Source organism: Stigmatopora nigra, chromosome 1 (assembly GCF_051989575.1).
Source record: "Stigmatopora nigra isolate UIUO_SnigA chromosome 1, RoL_Snig_1.1, whole genome shotgun sequence".
In the NCBI taxonomy this organism is placed as follows: Eukaryota; Metazoa; Chordata; class Actinopteri; order Syngnathiformes; family Syngnathidae; genus Stigmatopora; species Stigmatopora nigra.
The window spans coordinates 6,153,062-6,171,290 of record NC_135508.1 but is presented as its reverse complement, the minus strand read 5'-3'; the positions used below and the strand labels follow the sequence as shown (position 1 = coordinate 6,171,290).

At 36.1% G+C, this 18,229-nt stretch overlaps 3 protein-coding genes across 3 annotated transcripts in view; 1 reads left to right on the top strand and 2 right to left on the bottom strand.

Annotated features, from left to right (window-relative positions):
• The window catches only part of LOC144203457 (forkhead box protein J3-like), a 44,458-nt gene extending 43,698 nt beyond the window's left edge, over positions 1-760 (bottom strand). Inside the window, exon 1 of the mRNA XM_077726917.1 lies at positions 303-760. The gene's annotated coding sequence lies outside the window, so the exon portion shown is untranslated. The remainder of the gene's footprint in view (positions 1-302) is intronic.
• The window catches only part of zmynd12 (zinc finger, MYND-type containing 12), a 151,585-nt gene that overhangs the window by 120,849 nt on the left and 12,507 nt on the right, over positions 1-18,229 (bottom strand). The window lies entirely within an intron of this gene.
• On the top strand, positions 3,172-17,877 carry rimkla (ribosomal modification protein rimK-like family member A). The gene is made up of 5 exons (XM_077724212.1): positions 3,172-4,405; positions 11,212-11,442; positions 12,915-13,001; positions 14,617-14,820; positions 17,166-17,877. The coding sequence occupies exons 1-5, from the start codon at positions 4,243-4,245 to the stop codon at positions 17,666-17,668; spliced, it is 1,188 nt and encodes a 395-aa protein (XP_077580338.1). The 5' UTR covers positions 3,172-4,242; the 3' UTR covers positions 17,669-17,877.

The window sequence follows — 18,229 nt, the reverse complement described above, 5'->3', positions numbered from 1 at the left end:
AGACAGTCGTAGTAAGACTGTCTGTCTTCTGTTCACTTCAATTCGCCACCTGGACAATTGTTTTAATAAGCAGACCTGCAAGGGTGTCAACCATTAGAATGCCGCAAGGTTACTACTGCAAGCCAACAGAAGTTTAGATTTTTCCAAAAAAGAATGACCTGGTGTCTTCAATATATAGTACATGCATGCCAATTGTGGCAAAGATGATCATCAATACAGGCACATTGGTGACAGTGAACTCCTGAAATGGTCATGACTTCTCTGTCACGTGACATGTCAAAATGACAACCCAGCCTACTCACCGTGATGAATGCAGAAAAAGCAGGTGATATAGTATTTTTTTTGTGCACGCCGGTTAGGAAGCTGTGTGGCTCAACGTGCCTCGACGCGGAGACAAAAGCCCCCGGTTGGCGCCTGCTCGCTGTCACCACCGGGGCTGCATGCTCGCTGATCAGCAGGCGTGTCAGTGGCCGCTGGTGTTTCCGTCATTCGGCTGTCATGCCGGTCTGCTCGGCCCGCTATCCGCGACTCACTCGAGTCTCCTCAACTGGTACGACCTGAGGAGACCGGCTCTCCTGACTTCACTCCGCCTCGAATTTACCGGAACTACTTGCCGCCAGCCGAAGCACTGCTTTCTTGGATTTATACACCTCCATAGGAAAGATAACAGCACGTCAAAGTAACTAGTCCGTAGCATTTATCTGGTGAGGCACACATCTCTGGTGAAGAAATTATAATCATAACTGAAAGATGCGATTTGTCTCCCATGGTGGTCTTCCTCGGTTAGTTGTTATTCATTTTTGGTTCACTTTCTTGTGAATTCAATGACTGCCATTGACGGTGCTAGACGACCAAGGCATTTTGTGTGTGCATGTATGTATGTAAATAATATACATACATACATACATACACAGGCTGCCACTGATACATATATATTATATTATTTATATATATTTTTTGTTTTCTCATATATATATATATATATATATATATATATATATATATATATATAAATATATATACATATATATATATATATATATATATATATATATATATATATATATATATATATATATATATATATATATATATATATATATATATATATATATATATATATATATATATATATATATATATATATATATATATATATATATATATATATATATATATATATATATATATATATATATATATATATATATATATATATATATATATATATATATATATATATATATATATATATATATATATATATATATATATATATATATATATATATATATATATATATATATATATATATATATATATATATATATATATATATATATATATATATATATATATATATATATATATATATATATATATATATATATATATATATATATATATATATATATATATATATATATATATATATATATATATATATATATATATATATATTATATATATATATATATATATATATATGTATATATGTATATATGTATATATGTATATATGTATATATGTATATATGTATATATGTATATATGTATATATGTATATATGTATATATGTATATATGTATATATTATATGTATATATGTATATATGTATATATGTATATATGTATATATGTATATATGTATATATGTATATATGTATATATGTATATATGTATATATGTATATATGTATATATGTATATATATATATATATATATATATATATATATATATGTATATATATATATATATATATATATATATATATATATATATATATATATATATATATATATATATATATATATATATATATATATATATATATATATATATATATATATATATATATATATATATATATATATATATATATATATATATATATATATATATATATATATATATATATATATATATATATATATATATATATATATATATATATATATATATATATATATATATATATATATATATATATATATATATATATATATATATATATATATATATATATATATATATATATATATATATATATATATATATATATATATATATATATATATATATATATATATATATATATATATATATATATATATATATATATATATATATATATATAAGTAATTAAAATGTTATATTTCAGTAAATTATTCAGGGTTTCTGATTGTCCCATTTATTGTTTTGTTAATGTAATTAGTAGTTCGATTAGAACCTAGCAGAGTACGTTTTTGTTGTCAATCAGGGTTTCAATCAGTTTAACAATAGCTTTAAATACGACTGCGTATTGCCCTCTTCTGGAATATGCATGCAGTTGCAAAGGCTAAATCTAGAATACTAAGCCATTGCTATTTTATTATTGCAGAGCACTGGTATAAAGTTCTGATTCATATTTGCCAATGCTTTAAAACTTAAATCGCCTTCCAATCTGCTTATCCTTAGGAATATCGTGGCACGCTGCATCTTAAATATATAACTAATAATATTATTAGATGTGTTTTGATGAATTAAAAATTAAAGCTTATCTTTAGGAATATCGTGGCACGCTGCATCTTAAATATATAACTAATAATATTATTAGATGTGTTTTGATGAATTAAAAATTAAAGTTCAATGGGTAGAAGCTTTGACGTCAATTCAAGCCAGGGTCTTTGAGCAAATGCGTGTGGGTAGGTTTGTGTGCGTAGTGAGTCAAGATTTGGCTTGCCTTGGTTGCCAAAATAAACTTCTTAATGAATTTGCATTCTGTTACCTCCCTCAGTTTAAAGTGTCAAATGAAAACGTAATCAAACCCTTTCACAGATTCAACAGAATAACTTTTTAAGGATGACCAATAACAATACCAAAGTACTGTTATGTAAAAATATTATTCACCCAGATCTAGATAACATTAATGGTTCAACTCTCAGATTCCTGTAAATATATATTAAATATATGGATTTTAAGTACTATTATTTTAATGGTAAAACACAAACCAGGCGTTGGCGATGAATTACTGAACAATTGAAGAGATTTGACCACCAGACGTCGCTGTTGTCTGAAACGAGAATTCTCCTAGTGACGCTCACAAAAGAGCTTCTTTGAAATGTGACGTTTGATTATTCTTCGCCCATTAGAAACGAATGAATAGGCGTTTTTCTTTTCTTTTTCTTTAACATTTGTGATGTGCTGAACAATTACGAGTAGAACAAAGACATTTTTTAGACCAGATACAAACGCCTGGGCATTTATTTGATTCTTAGTTAGATGGCGACGGTGAAGGAATGCATCCGAAGCAGTTATTTGTGGTAGGAAAGCAATGTATCTGTCACACTAAAGAAAAGCATCTAACGAATATTAATTACACGTAAAACGTAAATTTTTGGGCTACCCCTCCAAAATAACGAATTGCGTGCAATGCTATTGAGCGCTTGAAGGTTAAAAAAACGACGCCATGGAGATTTGCATTCCGTTTCACGGTGTCGATTTGATTTCCTGCCTCAAGCGGCAGTCGTTTCGTCGACCCATTCGCCAAGATGGAAAGTCCAACCGCAATGTCTGGTCTGAACCGGTTCTGGAGGAGGAGCGCGCGCCAGAGGATTCACGCACTGATTGACGACTTACACCGCGCACCCTCCATTGGGTTCAGCCTCTTTGAGGACGTAAAGCCACCCCATTGGTCCATTTCCCCTCAGCCGCCTACGCATCGTCCTGTGATTGGTTCACAACCTCCCCATCATATTTATTTTGGGACCAGCCCCGACTGTGCACGAGGAGGAGCCGAGTTGTATACATTTTGCGTGTGGGTTGTCCATAATAAACCGGCGTGCGCTTTTCAGCACCATCATCGTGTGGATAGCAGGCCACGGAGCTCTGAGGAGACCCGCGCCCAAAAAGGGGGTTACGCTCCGGATACAATACCTCGCTCTTTCCGTGCCACGAGGCCTTAACTTGGGTGAAAGGACAAGTGAAGGCGGATGCTATTTGCCATCTGGCCGTTGCTAAATGGCTGCAAATGAAGGGAAACAAAGGTGAGAACGAAGCTGCGTCCTAGCTGGTAGCTCCTGATCGTAGTCGCGCCAGATCTCCATTGTGTGAGCATCTCGGTGCTATTATTCACTGCTGCCCAGCCCCCCGGAGTACCCCCCTCCTGCTCCAGTCGTGCAGCAGTTCCAACTCTTTTTGGACTCACTTTATTTTTGAGGTGGGAGGGGGGCGGGGGGACCACCGCAAGCCTTTTTTTTCCGAAATGTGCTCCCGTCTTTGGTTCGTGACCGACCGACGTATCAGCCAGGAATACCCCCAAGTTCAAATCCTTCGGGCATTGAAGGAGCGCTGCACCGAGGAAGATGTGGAATTCCGATCACTCCTCATGGATCAAATTGTGCTTACCATCAGCGAGGGACAATTGGGTAAATACTCTACAAATGCACACTTCTATTTGTTTTGAATTGTGACTTATGGTCGATGCTGAGAAATCAGGGTGGGGGGACTGACTGATTCAATGGCTAGCTTTAGTATGCGTGGTAGAAAGGAGGCGGAATGAAAGCAAATGTGTGACCGCCTAACCTACTTTTCGAGGCGCCTCGTCAGCAAGGGGCTGCCTGGTGTCTGCAGATCATAGCATTTACTTTGGCCACAAAGGATATTCTCAATCACATTACGGGGGAATTGATCGTTTTAACAATCGTTACTGATTTTGCTGTGGCAAGCGCGAAATACAAGGGGCGGGGGCAAGATTGCCCACCACCACCACCACTACCACCACCACTACAACTGACAAAAAACACCCACCAATCCATTTTTCAGAATATCTATTCTAAAACTGCATATAGAGAACAAATTGGGAAGTGTGTGCCTTTAAGACAAATATTAGATCAGTTTTTTATTGGTCCATCTGAAATCTTTTATGTTCATATAATCATGAAAAATAAATCTGACACTCAGATTAGGTGCACAGAATGTTTTTTCTACTTGATCTTCATACGGGTTTTAGTCAAATGTTTGGATTTTTTTTCAAGCACATATTTTGAGTTAATGGTTTCAAACCTGCTAATAATTCACTACTATTCCATAGTAGAAATTTCAGATGCATAAAGATGAGTAAAATGTCTGGTCTCCAGCTATTTACTGAACATGGAAACAAACATTTACATTCCCATAGTATATGAATAATGTATTGTCTTGAATGTACTGTTTGTTTGTTTTTTAAATTATCAGAATACATAATATCACAAAACTAATGCATAATAATAGAATAGGCAGTCAAAATGCAAAAACTAATCACATACAAACACCCGGACAATTTACCTTTACTCTCATTCTAAGATTTAAATCCCAATATTGAATTTTTTTGTATGCAAAATGTTCATTTATAAATTTTTTGGACCGATCAAATGTCTTTTAAAGTGATGAAGGTGTAATCTGTTATTTTCTGGACATAGCCGCCATGTTACCATATATTTTATATCAATGCAAATTAGATTCTTATTTTAACTACATGGACGCCTGCTGTTTTTCGGGGGATGGGGTCACGCCTGACTGCTGTTATTAAATTCATAATTATGTTCCCTAAAAGTGGTCATAATAACCAAGATTAATAGTGTTAACCATAAAGATAGATGCTGACTCTAGCCCCAAAACTATGACGCCATAACATGTAATTAGAATTTGAGTCATTTACAAAATTTGTATATCTTACAATACAGTACAGTAAATAACTTGAACAAACGTCAATACTGTCTTTGTCACTCTTGAGGATATTTATTCGGATTACTTTTAAGTACAAAACATCCATTCATTTATTTATTCATCTTCCACACTTCCTCTCGTAAGGGTTACCTAGATGGGGTGCTAGAGCCTGTCCCAGCTGACTTCGGGCAGAAGGCAGACTAAACCCTAGACTGGTCGCCAGTCGTAGGACACACAGAGACAGACAAAAACCCACGCTCATAATCACACTGCCACTGAGTGGGAATCAAACTCAGACTGCCCACTCCAAAGTCAGGCAAAAGAACCACTATACCATCGGGTGGTCCAGTACAAAACATTTAGACCAGGGGTCGGCAACCTTTTTTGACAAAGGGAGCCATAAACAATTCATATTTTCAAACATTATTCCTTGAGAGTCATACTAACAATTTAAAAGTCAAAAATACATGAAAATGTGTGCATTTATTAATCATTTCACCACTTAGAAGTGTCTGAATTCTTTTGATAATATTATTTTACTGTTGCTAATCAATGAGTGTCAATGAGAGAATGCATGCAGAAGAGTCTAATGAAGAAAATGTATGATTAAAAAGGCGCTAGAGATCATGTCGGCGCCACAGTTCCAGCGTGATGCTCCCATTGGCGCGTTCGGGACTTAGGTCTCTCACCAGCGATACCCATATTTTACCACACAGGTTAGCGCAGAACCATATACACCCATCTAAAGAGCCACATTTGGCTCCCGAGCCATAGGTTCCTTACCCCTGATTTAAACAGAAGATGGCTTTGAAGAATTAATGAATTTAAGTGTAGCGAAAGCTTTCCACTTCACCTATCTGTTCTAATAATAGGACTTCTTTATATTTTAGGAAAAGACATGGTGCCATAATTAAAGATAAGTTTCAGTAGGATACATATCATACATTCCTTCAACAGTATTTGAAAGTTATGTTCTTTTATATGATAATGACAGTAACAGATGTGCATGGAATTCTTCGGCAGGGTGGAAAGTGGATTTATTGTGACAGGATGAGAAATGTGTCTATCTCAATTAACACATTATTGATGTAAGCTCTACTTGACACGTTGGAAAAATGTTGAATAGAATCTGCAATAGGCAGGGTATTTATTTTATAATAATATATGGTGGTTAAGTGGCTTTGATACAAAATTTCTAAGCTTCGAACTAGTTCAAAAAGGTTTAATCATCTTAGTCAATTAGTGTTTCTTTGACACATGGATGATAATAGGAATTGAGAGATGAGTGATATCAGTTAATTTTTTATATATATACATATTATACATCATAGTGATGTTAACTATTACTTTCACCATACGTGATTAATGATGGATTTCTTTCTAATCATTATATGGAACGTCCATTAATGTCTGGCACAAGTAAAACATTTATATTTTTGGCCAAGTTAATTGTGTCACAAACTAGTTAATGTAATTCCACCAGTATTTAAAGCTATGTGGCGCATTGTCTAGACCAGTGTTTCCCAACCACTGTGCCGCGGCACACTGGTGTGCCGTGAGCAATGGTCAGGTGTGCCGTGGTAAATTGCAAGAAGTCATACAATGTGATATTGAGAGAGAAAAATTAATATGAATATAAGGAGATTAAAATGGAACTATTGCAAGGTTCAAATCAAAATATGACGAACGTTAAATTGTAGATTATACTATTATTTGGTTCAAGTTGTGAAACAGTAATTTTGTTGCTTATTTTTCTCTAAGTCGAAACGGAAGTTGTCTGGTTTCTAGGGCATCAACTTTTGCCGACGTAAAGTCTGTGTGAGAACAATTTTTTTTTGCGGAATATTAGGAGTTTTAAGTAATATTTAGAGAAAAATCATAAAATGATGCGATCAATAACTTTACTTGGTTATTTGCATCACTCAAACCGGAAGTTGTTCAGGGTCCACAGGCCAAATTTTCGAGACATTAGGTCATTGTGAAAAATTAGATTTTGGAATAATTTTGGATGCGATTTCTGCTGATAAAACTTCGATGAGAATAACTATTATAAATATAGGCGACAAAGATTTTCAGATGGTGGTGTCCCTTGAGATTTTTTTCAATGCAAAAAGTGTGCCTCGGCTCAAAAAAGGTTGGGATACACTGGTCTAGACTTTAGAGTCTAGACCCGTAGGCACACAACTAGAGCAAGACAGTTATGGGTACCTGTAATCTATCTAGGCCTTCCAATGAAATGTTTCCGGAGCCTTGTGACCAAAGATTAACAGCTTGTGAGTAGATTACGCATGGTTGGGACCGGTGTGTGTTGGACTAAATGCAGTCACTTTAATTGAGATTTAAATGCTTAAAAATGGGGCAGTGTTATTTTCATCTGACTTTGATGCGAGCAGTATGGAATCGATTCCCATTCACATGGTTTTCTATCTCTATTTGGCACTAAATTGGACTGAAAACGACATAAAAATGGACAAATATATGTTCACAGCTTTTTATGACAGTGTCTTCCTGCATTCCACAGAGTAAAAGACATTTCACATCTTGTGATTCCTTAGAAATTCTAAGGCATTCTAAGAATGGTTCCACTCAACTAATGACACACTCATCACCCTGAAATTGTTAGATGACAGAAGTGAATGAATATCAACATTAATGCACAACTTGGGCATTAAATAATATTGATAAAGATCCCACTGCCTGATGAAATACCCTTAATGTCCAATCACAATGTAATTTCCCGAATACGGGATGAATAAAGAATAAAGTTACCCAAAACATTTCTACGGTATAACTCTCTGTGAAGTAGTCTGTATTTTTGTTTAACAAGTAAGCATTCACTTCATCTGCAGCTATATAAAAGACACAGCCCACAATATAACATAAACAAATACCAAAATTATTATTATTATAAAATTAAGCTCCAAACAAGAACATGTGTCAAATTTTCTCCTAATGTGTTTAATTTCACTTTACCAAAGCCAATGCACTTACTTATATTTCAAGGATTTTCCATATTTGTCATCTTATCCACACATTAGCTAAATCATAGCGTTACTCTATGGTTTCGGCATTTAAATTACAATTATGACACCTCGTCCGTGAAGTTCACACTTTGTAAGCAGGCACGATTCAATAGCTACTTGTCCAAATTTGGTATGTATTGGCTTTCTTGGCAAAACAATACCCACTTTTGTCTCCCACGATCCAGCTAAATGAAAGGGAAATATTATATAAGAAGAGTTTGTGGATTGTTACTGTACTGCAATGGAATGCACAGAATGCTTGTTATGTTGCAATTAAACCAATACCTCTGTAGAGTCTGTTGAACTAAATAGACATACTAAATAACTTGCCATCATTAAAGCTGCACCTAGGTTTTTATGCGGTAACTCAAACCATTTTCCCATTGTACGTTTACAGACATTTTCTAGTAATCACATACCATCTCCAATGATATTCAATAACAAAAAAAAACTCCTTGTCTTAACACAGTTCCTTTGTAGATAGAGACAATAACAGTAAACACAAAACTGTGTCTATCCGACACCATGATACCAAGTTTTAGACACTTCCCACTGTAGCACCACTCGGATTGCTCTGTGTGCCACGACAATCAAAGCAGTGTGTGAGCATACTGAATAGAGTTTGCGCAACCGTGATCTTTTTTCTTGTGTACGAGATTTGGAATAAGGCAGAGGAGGAGGAAAAAGGAGAGGGTGGAGACTATTTTTTTATGGCTACACAGACAATCACATGCAACATTAGTCGTCTACTGCTGTGTTATGACCGCAAGATATCTTTATATTTTCCTGCCTGCTCCAGTACTATACTATTTTCTTGCTGCTTTAATTGTGGGAAACTTTAATTGCCCTCAGGGGAAAAATAGTAATTCAAACCTACGTGAGTGGCATAAAAACATTAGAATACGTCGTTTTCAGTTATGTTATGCTATTAAATAAGCAAACTACCGTATTTTCACGACTATTGGGCGCACTTAAAAGTCTTAAATTTTCTCCAAAATAGACAATGCGCCTTATAATCCAGTGCGCCTTATATATGGAAAAAACTGAAAACCAAAAACCACCACTGTCGGATATTAAAAAAACACAAATGCCTGAACTGAAACAATACCGTTAAATATGCAGATACCATCTTAGTTTACAAAATCTTCCATCACATAGCCCCCCCCCCCCCCCCCCTGCAAGATTTTGTACAAAAAAATCCAAAACATCAACAATGGCTGGCTCTAGAGGTGACTGTGTAGTGAGTGCTTCATACCTGGAAGTCAATAGCAATTACCGTATTTTCACGACTATAAGGCGCACTTAAAAGTCTTAAATTTTCTCCAAAATAGACAGTGCGCCTTATAATACAGTGCGTCTTATAATACAGTGCGCCTTATAATGCGGTGCGCCTTATAGTCGTGAAAATACGGTAGGCATTATTCTGGGGGAATTATAACATAAATTAAAAAAGCACAGTACATCAGGTATTGAACTTTATCAGAGAAGTAATTCACATATCATTAACATGAAAATTGTATATCTGCGGTTAATAGCAAATGTTTGCATCAAAAAATATATAAATATACTGTTTCAAGGCATATTTTTCAGGCTATCCAGTTTGTTCTAGCAATAACGATCACAAATGTTTCTCACAAAGTGTCCTTGGGCAAAAAAATGAAGACTAAATTGTTCCATTGGTGTATGGATGAGTAAGCAAATTAGTGAATCTGAAATTTCCATGGAAAAATTCATTGTTACTTGATACTGTCTGGGAAAGTCGCTATATCAGTACCATCTGTATTCGTCTTAATTAATTAACAAAGGTAATTGAAAACACTGCATAATTTGGGCTGTGTTTTTTGACAGCTGACCCAAACAGTCACCTCATCTTTCAAAGTCAGACGTGTGATGTGTTACACAAAAGAGCATTTGCGTCCAGTCTATTACTGTCACTGTAAACCAGATCCCTTGTTAGGGTAGAGCTTGACCTCCTGTTTGAATCTGCTAACTCTATTACCGGCCTGAATAAAACAATGAAAACAGAAGCATACACTATTAGGATTTCATCCAATAGCAAAAGTTGCTACCCTGTGCCCAGCAATCAGAGTATCTGGCAGTACAACAGAATAGAAGATGTAGCAAATCATATCATTAGCAATCGCTGGCTCCAAACAGCTTAACAGTGCCAGCCTTGTACTAAATGCTCCTTCCTTCTCAATTCTGCCAAATGGCAGTCAGACATAGTCTATACACAGACTGCTTCTGCCAGAGGAAGTCACATTTTCCAACAGGACCTGTTGACTTCCACAATACTTCAACAGGCCATTTATACAGCTTTCTTGTCTGTCTTAAATGTGGCACATCAAGAGGCCTCAAAGGAGATGTCTGCTTAAAAACTTGCCAGAAAAAAGTTTTTGGGGTAAAAATCAGAGTAGGGGGACCTTAAATGTTTATATTTACTTGTAAATATGCATGTTGACTTGTATAAAAAACGATTCAATGTACATATTTTTTCCCTACAGGCCTTCAAGTGGATCAAGAAACGGTGACATCTTATCCACAGGTGGTGGTGGTTCGGGTACCCACACCTTGGGTACAGTCAGACAGTGACATCACTGTTTTGCGCCACCTGGAGAAGATGGGCTGTCGTCTGATCAATCGTCCTCAGGCTATACTCAACTGTGTCAACAAGTTCTGGACCTTTCAGGAGCTAGCCGGCCATGGCGTGCCTCTTCCTGACACATTTTCATATGGTGAGCTATGCCGTGACCCGATTTTTTTTTTTTTTAAAGAAATATTATTTTTTATATTATATTAGGTTTTTTTTTTACAATAGAAAGGACATTTACTCAACACTTCTGTGTAAATCTGTGTGTGTGTGTGTGTGTATATATATATATATATATATATATATATATATATATATATATATATATATATATATATATATATATATATATATATATATATATATATATATATATATATATATATATATATATATATATATATATATATATATATATATAGAGAGAGAGAGAGAGAGAGAGAGAGAGAGAGAGAGAGAGAGAGAGAGAGAGAGAGAGAGAGAGAGAGAGAGAGAGAGAGAGAGAGAGAGAGAAACTTAACTTTGCTTAACAAGTATGATTTATTCACAATTTTGTTGCTTTTGGGCTATTTTTGAGAGCCAGCTTTATAACCACTTTGTTTAAAACATTACAGAACTCTTACAAAAAAAGTACTAAGGTCAGATTTAGATTTGATAACCCAAATCAGTGTAACATTTGCCTTTGGGAAAGGAAACAATTGGGTGAATGAAGCTTGCCACGGGTAAGAAAAGCCATTCCAGGAAGGCTCACTCCTACATTAATGAATGCAGTCATTCTTTACTAGTTATATATTATCCCTTCACATATGTTCATAAGGCAAATAGCACATGGCCCAGAATTCATTTGTGTCAAAATTAATAGATAAAAAGATAAAATTTTACGGCACCAAAACAATGATCAGGTCGAAAGAGACCAAGAGAGAGCGAAAGAGGGTGTTGTCCAGCCTACATTCCACTGGCTTCTCTTTGGCGTAGTCCTGGCAATCCATGCGGATTGGATACAGAGTTTATGTAACAGTCCTGCTGCTTGACCCTCTGTCCCCACATGGCTTTCAAAATAAAATAAGCCATTCCCCTCTGCAGCCTGTGACATGGTTAGTCCAACATTTCTTGTCTAATCGGTTCCCTCCCCCTATTCCCCATTGCTCTTTTTCTCGCTCTGGTGGAAAGCATGTGAATTGGGATTTCGGAAAATCTCCATGTGTCTACGCGGATCATTTCTGTTTCCTTGCCTGAAGAATTGAGCAGTGACCTTTGTCAAAGCATTGGGGGGGATTAAACACAACTGTAGATTTAATCATATTTATTTTTATTTAATACATTTTATTTTCTTAACACAATTCAGCCTTAAACACGAACCATTGCATTGAAAGTAGAGCATAACGGTGACTTTGTTCTGCATGCTCCAGCGACCGTTCACTTCCAATCTCATACATCTAACAGAAGCCCAGCACTGCTGTCTAAAATCGCTTGTTTAACACAACGGCTGAAATCCCCCCTCCACCCCACAGCTGTTTGCTTGGATAGTTCATGTTGCTGTCAAATGAATCTCCTTTTTAGTGTATTGTGTTGTGTTATCTTGTGGTGTTTGCCTGCTCATGTTTTGGTCTTCTTTAGGGGGGCATGACAACTTCCGAAAGATGATTGATGAGGCAGAACCACTGGGCTACCCAGTGGTGGTGAAGAATGCACGTGGACATAGAGGTAAGACAAGTGTGTTATGTGTTGTAATTTGCTTGTAAATTCCAATTCCAAAGACATGCATGGTAGGCTGATTGGACACTCGAAATTGCCCCTATGTATGAGTGTGAATAGTTGTTTGTCTTCTTATGCCCTGTGATTGGCTGGCCACCAATTCAGGGTGTCCCCCTGCCTCTGGCCCGAAGTCAGCTGGGATAGGCTCCAGCACTCCCCGCGACCCTAGGGAGGATAAAGCAGTCCAGAAAATGAGACGAGATGAGATGAGATGTATGTTTAATAAAGGCTAAGTACAGCTCAATCCAGCCTTGGATCAAATGTACTAAAGTGTTGAACGAGTAGGCACTCTAGATGGTTAATGTAATTACTGAAATGTAGAGAGGAAACCTGGTCAAGCCACTCTTATAGAAATGTGTACATTTTGCTACTTTAATTTAAAAAAGTATTACGTAAAATTCTAGAGAACTTAAAATTATATACAGAGAATCACCTGTGAGTGTTTCCACTCTAAATCGACTAATTAACGCAGAATTTTTTAGGTATGTTTTTTACATTGTCCAAAACAGCCACTTTACAATTCATAGTTATTGATATACTTGACTATGACATCGTATGTAACATAAATTGGCAGTTGCTATACAACTGGTGTATAGCTAAAATGTGAGGATAAAGTTCAATTTGAAATTGTTTGTGCGAATTCCATGGAAAATGTCTGTCAATTGATTAAGTCACATATTAGCACAGCTTTATTTCAATCGTGTTTTCATAACAGCCGTAACATAAGACAACCTTGTTGTTGGAAACTGTAAGTACTAAATGTTGGGTTTGACTCACATTCATTTATAATTATACTGCTCTAATGATGACAAGTTTGGCAAAAATCCAGTAGAAATGAAGTGATGGAATAAGGAAACCAGCAAAGTCTAAAGCTTAAAATATGTCTCGCTCATATTAGGGTGTCTAAGAGTTTCTTAGGTTAACAGTCCTATGAACTGAGAGAATGTTTATTCTCTAAGTCCCATAACTCAACTGTACCCAATCACATTTAATGTTCGATCATGTCATAATTTGACATGCATTCAAGTGCAACATAACTTTCCTAAAGGCTCATTTTGATTCATCATATTTATCTCATTAATTAATCTGAAGTGTAAAAGCCTGGGAATGGGAGATGTGAGATATTGCTTGCCTTGTAATCACATATAAAATGCACTGTCAAGTCTTTCACTGCAAGTTGTGTTACCCACGTACAGTCTCCTCATCATATTTGGGTTGTCACTTAGACACCATGTACAAACACACACTCACACTTACAACAATCACATGATTTCTCTGCTTGTGGTCAGAGGTCACAGAGGCTCAACAAAAAGAAGTGCTAATTAAATATCATTTTCTTGCCTCTGTGAGAAGCATTTGTATTACCTGTATGAAAAGTAATCTAGTTGTTTTTTTTAATGGAAATGGACTACATACTTTATATCAACTGATTTATCTCAAAGTATATCGATGATAACAAAGACAATTGAAATTTATCATATTTCTAATATTTTTGTGTCAGTACCAAAGTTGTCATTGCACTCAATGAAAAAAAAAATGACACTTTTCCATTTTTCCCCTCCAGGAAAGGCTGTGTTCTTGGCGCGAGACAAACACCACCTGACAGACCTGTGCCACTTGATCCGTCATGACACGCCCTACTTGTTTCAGGAGTATGTCAAGGAGTCACATGGGCGTGATGTACGTGTGGTGCTAGTTGGCGGCAGGGTCATCGGTTCCATGCTACGCTGTTCCACTGATGGACGTATGCAAAGTAACTGCTCCCTAGGTATGCATTTACCAAAAAGTTCCCAAATATTCTCTTGCTGCATAAGCTACAGTGTTCCCTCGCTACTTCGCGGTTTAGCTATCGCGGACTAAGAGCTTCGCAGATTTTTTTTGGAAAACAAAAATACAAATATTACATTGAAACAACATATTTTACAGTTTTTTTGTTATAACATGAATTTCACTCTCTCTACCCGTATTCTATATTGTGTACTGTATACAGGGGGGTAAAAAAAATAAAAATAAAAATAAATAAAAAAATTAAAAAAAAATAAAAAAATATATCTATATTTTTGGGAATTAAATTCAAATTAAGAATTTTTAAAGGGGAATCCCTACTTCGCGGAAATTCACTTATCGCGGGTGGTCCCGGTCCCCATTAACTGCGATAACCGAGGGAACACTGTATATGACTCAAGCTGTTACTATTGTCATTTAGGCATTATACAATTAATGTCCTGAAATTTTCCCACAATATTTCAAGTCCCTTATGCCATGTTAATACTATCCCCTGAGGGCTAACAGGTGTTTGGCCAACATGAACGTTTTTTTAGGAAGGTTTTCCAAAGTCAGAGGCCTGTCCATACTAGTCGAAACTAGGACGGAGAAGATGGGAGTTCTAATCTCTAACCCAAAACAATGTGTTGCACTCGGAGTTTGCAGTGATATTTTACCACAAGTGTAGGAGTTTTAAGTATCGCAATTTGTTGACCAGTGCGCAATGCATTCTATGCTAATGAACTATCCAGATGCCATAAATTCCCCCTTATCAAAATGAATTTTAGCATTCCGCAAACTTGTTTACTGAAGTTGAGAAGGAGAGGCTGAATTCCTTTGAATAAGGTAGAAGGAAATTAACTTGTCATATTGCTCTTCTCTTGTTTAGTTGCCGTGATAATAGATTTTGGCTTATTTTTCTGATTTATTTCAAATTTTTAATAATTTTAAATGTTTCTGGGATGCTCGTCTCACAAGACTAGATGTTTTTTTCTTCCAGATCTTTGTCCTTAAAGCAATATCTTCTTACTTTTACAATACCCTGTTAAAGATTTATAATACAATATCTAAAAGCATGGCATTTAAATTAGACTATATTTAAATTATTTAAAAATACTATTTGATTATTTTACAAAATGTATAGATTAAATTGACTGCAGATATTTTTCCTCAAAAGTCGCAAAACATATGAGTCACTTTTATGACTCATGAGACTTATGAGTCACGATTATGAAAAACAAATTAAAAATAAGTAGCCCTTAAATGTTGTCTTTCTCTTTAAGTTATTAATTGCAAATGTATTTGACTTAGGTTCTACATTTGAAATAGCCAATCACTTTATTAAGGTTTGAAAAACAGTAGAAACCACTTGTACTTCTTCTATACATTATTTTTATTAAATCGTAGCTGATGAATCAATTTAAATTGATCGTGGTTTTCGCCTGTATTCATATTGTTAAAGCTGTAAGCCGGCTGTAGTCATTCGTATGAGCATAATTAGTCATGTGGAATGTTCCCTCTAAGCTGCGCTCGTACACAATTGCGCACTACTCTCGTCTTCTCTGCGTAGCAGCAATCATATGGCGCGCAGTAAATAAAATCCTTTACGCGGCAGCCAGTGGCAGTGGCTCTGTCCACCCTTATGTTTTTTGTGTTTTACCGCATGTTTTACATGAAAAATTAGAGGGAACATTGACATGCACCTGCTTATGACAGGTGTGACACTGGTGTGTCCATAACGAGCAATGATGATGTCACTCACACTAGTACTCAGTGCGCTCAGGTAGGTTGTCTTTCTGCCCAGAGCAACGCATAATTAGAGCAGTGGTCTCAAACCGGTTCCACATAGGGCCGCAGTGGGTCCTGGTTTTTGTTCCAACCGATCCAGTGCCGACATTTTAACCAATCAGGTGTCTTTAAAATAAGTAGCACCTGAATCTAATTAACTGATTGCACTTGCAAAAGGTATCCTTGTTGAGTTGGAATGAAAACCTGCACCCACTGCGGCCCTTTAAGGACTGGTTTGAGACCACTGAATTAGAGGGAACGTTGGTCATATGGTATGACTCTTGTAAAACCAGTTAGAACAGTAATGGACTGTCATATAGTATTTGGGTGAACTGTACACATCTGGCTTTTAAAAAAAGTAAATCAAAAAATCTTTTCAAAATTCTTCTCTCATTACTTACATTTGGAAAAAGAAACAATGTCGGTAATTATAATTTACCTAAATCTGCCTCAGATTTTCATATCATAGTAATCCACCAAATTTGACTCAAATGAGCCAATGTGCCAAAAGACAAGAATACACAACTGCCAAATTGACTTGATGTGTTTGCTGTCATTAAGGTGGCGTGGGGATGATGTGCCCTTTGAATGAGCAAGGCAAACAGTTGGCCACAGAGGTATCAAACATCCTTGGTATGGATGTATGCGGCATCGACCTCCTGCAGCTCAACGACGGCTCCTTCGTGGTGTGTGAGGCCAACGCCAATGTGGGCTTCATCGCCTTCGATCAGGCTTGTGGCATGGACGTGGCAGGCATTGTTGCTGACTATGCCCTTTCCATGCTCCCCAACCGCCTCACCCGAAAGATGTCATTGCTATCAGTAGTGTCAAGCACCAGCGAGACCAGCAGCGAGCCTGAAGTGTGTCCGGTTCCCACCGTGGGAAGTTCCTTGCCCGAGGCGGTTTGCAACATGAGCGTGGGTTCCACTTCGAGCGAGAGTGACCCCGAGCTTGCCGAACCCTCCCAGTCACCTCCCTGCCAAGCCTCAGGTCCGGGTATTCCTGACCCAGCTTACAATTTCAACACGTTGCTCGCCAGCGAGATCAAACTATTGACTGAGTGAGATGGAAGTTGCACCAGCAAACACATACACAAACACACACATACACACACACATTCCTTTTCAATACACAATGCAAAAAAAAAGACATTCTTCCTCATACTAACTCCCTCCAAAAGATCTGAGGCTGCTCCCCTGACTCCCCAATTATTCTTTCTCCTTCCTCTTAGTTCTAACCAGAAATTGAGTTAAATTTGCTTGAAATACTTCAAATCAAAAGGAATTTGGTTTTATTAAGGTTTTTGTGGTGAGTGTCGACATGTGTAAAATATAATAGAATGCGGACATAGATTTAAAAGATGAATTCTATGGAGTAATTAACTAACGAGCAAATTAACTACAACCAGGGTGCCTATATTGACAATTCAATTAACTCGTGTAAAATGTCATTCAGATATGTCTTTAAATATTGGAAAAAATATAAAAAATTTATTAAAAGTGAATTATTTAATTAAAACATTATTTAATGTAATAAATCAAGCCCTGAGACATTTAAAAAAAAAATCATACATCATGTCAGTGCCCCTGATAGTGAAATCTTTGCTTGCCCTGAAAAAAAAGTCT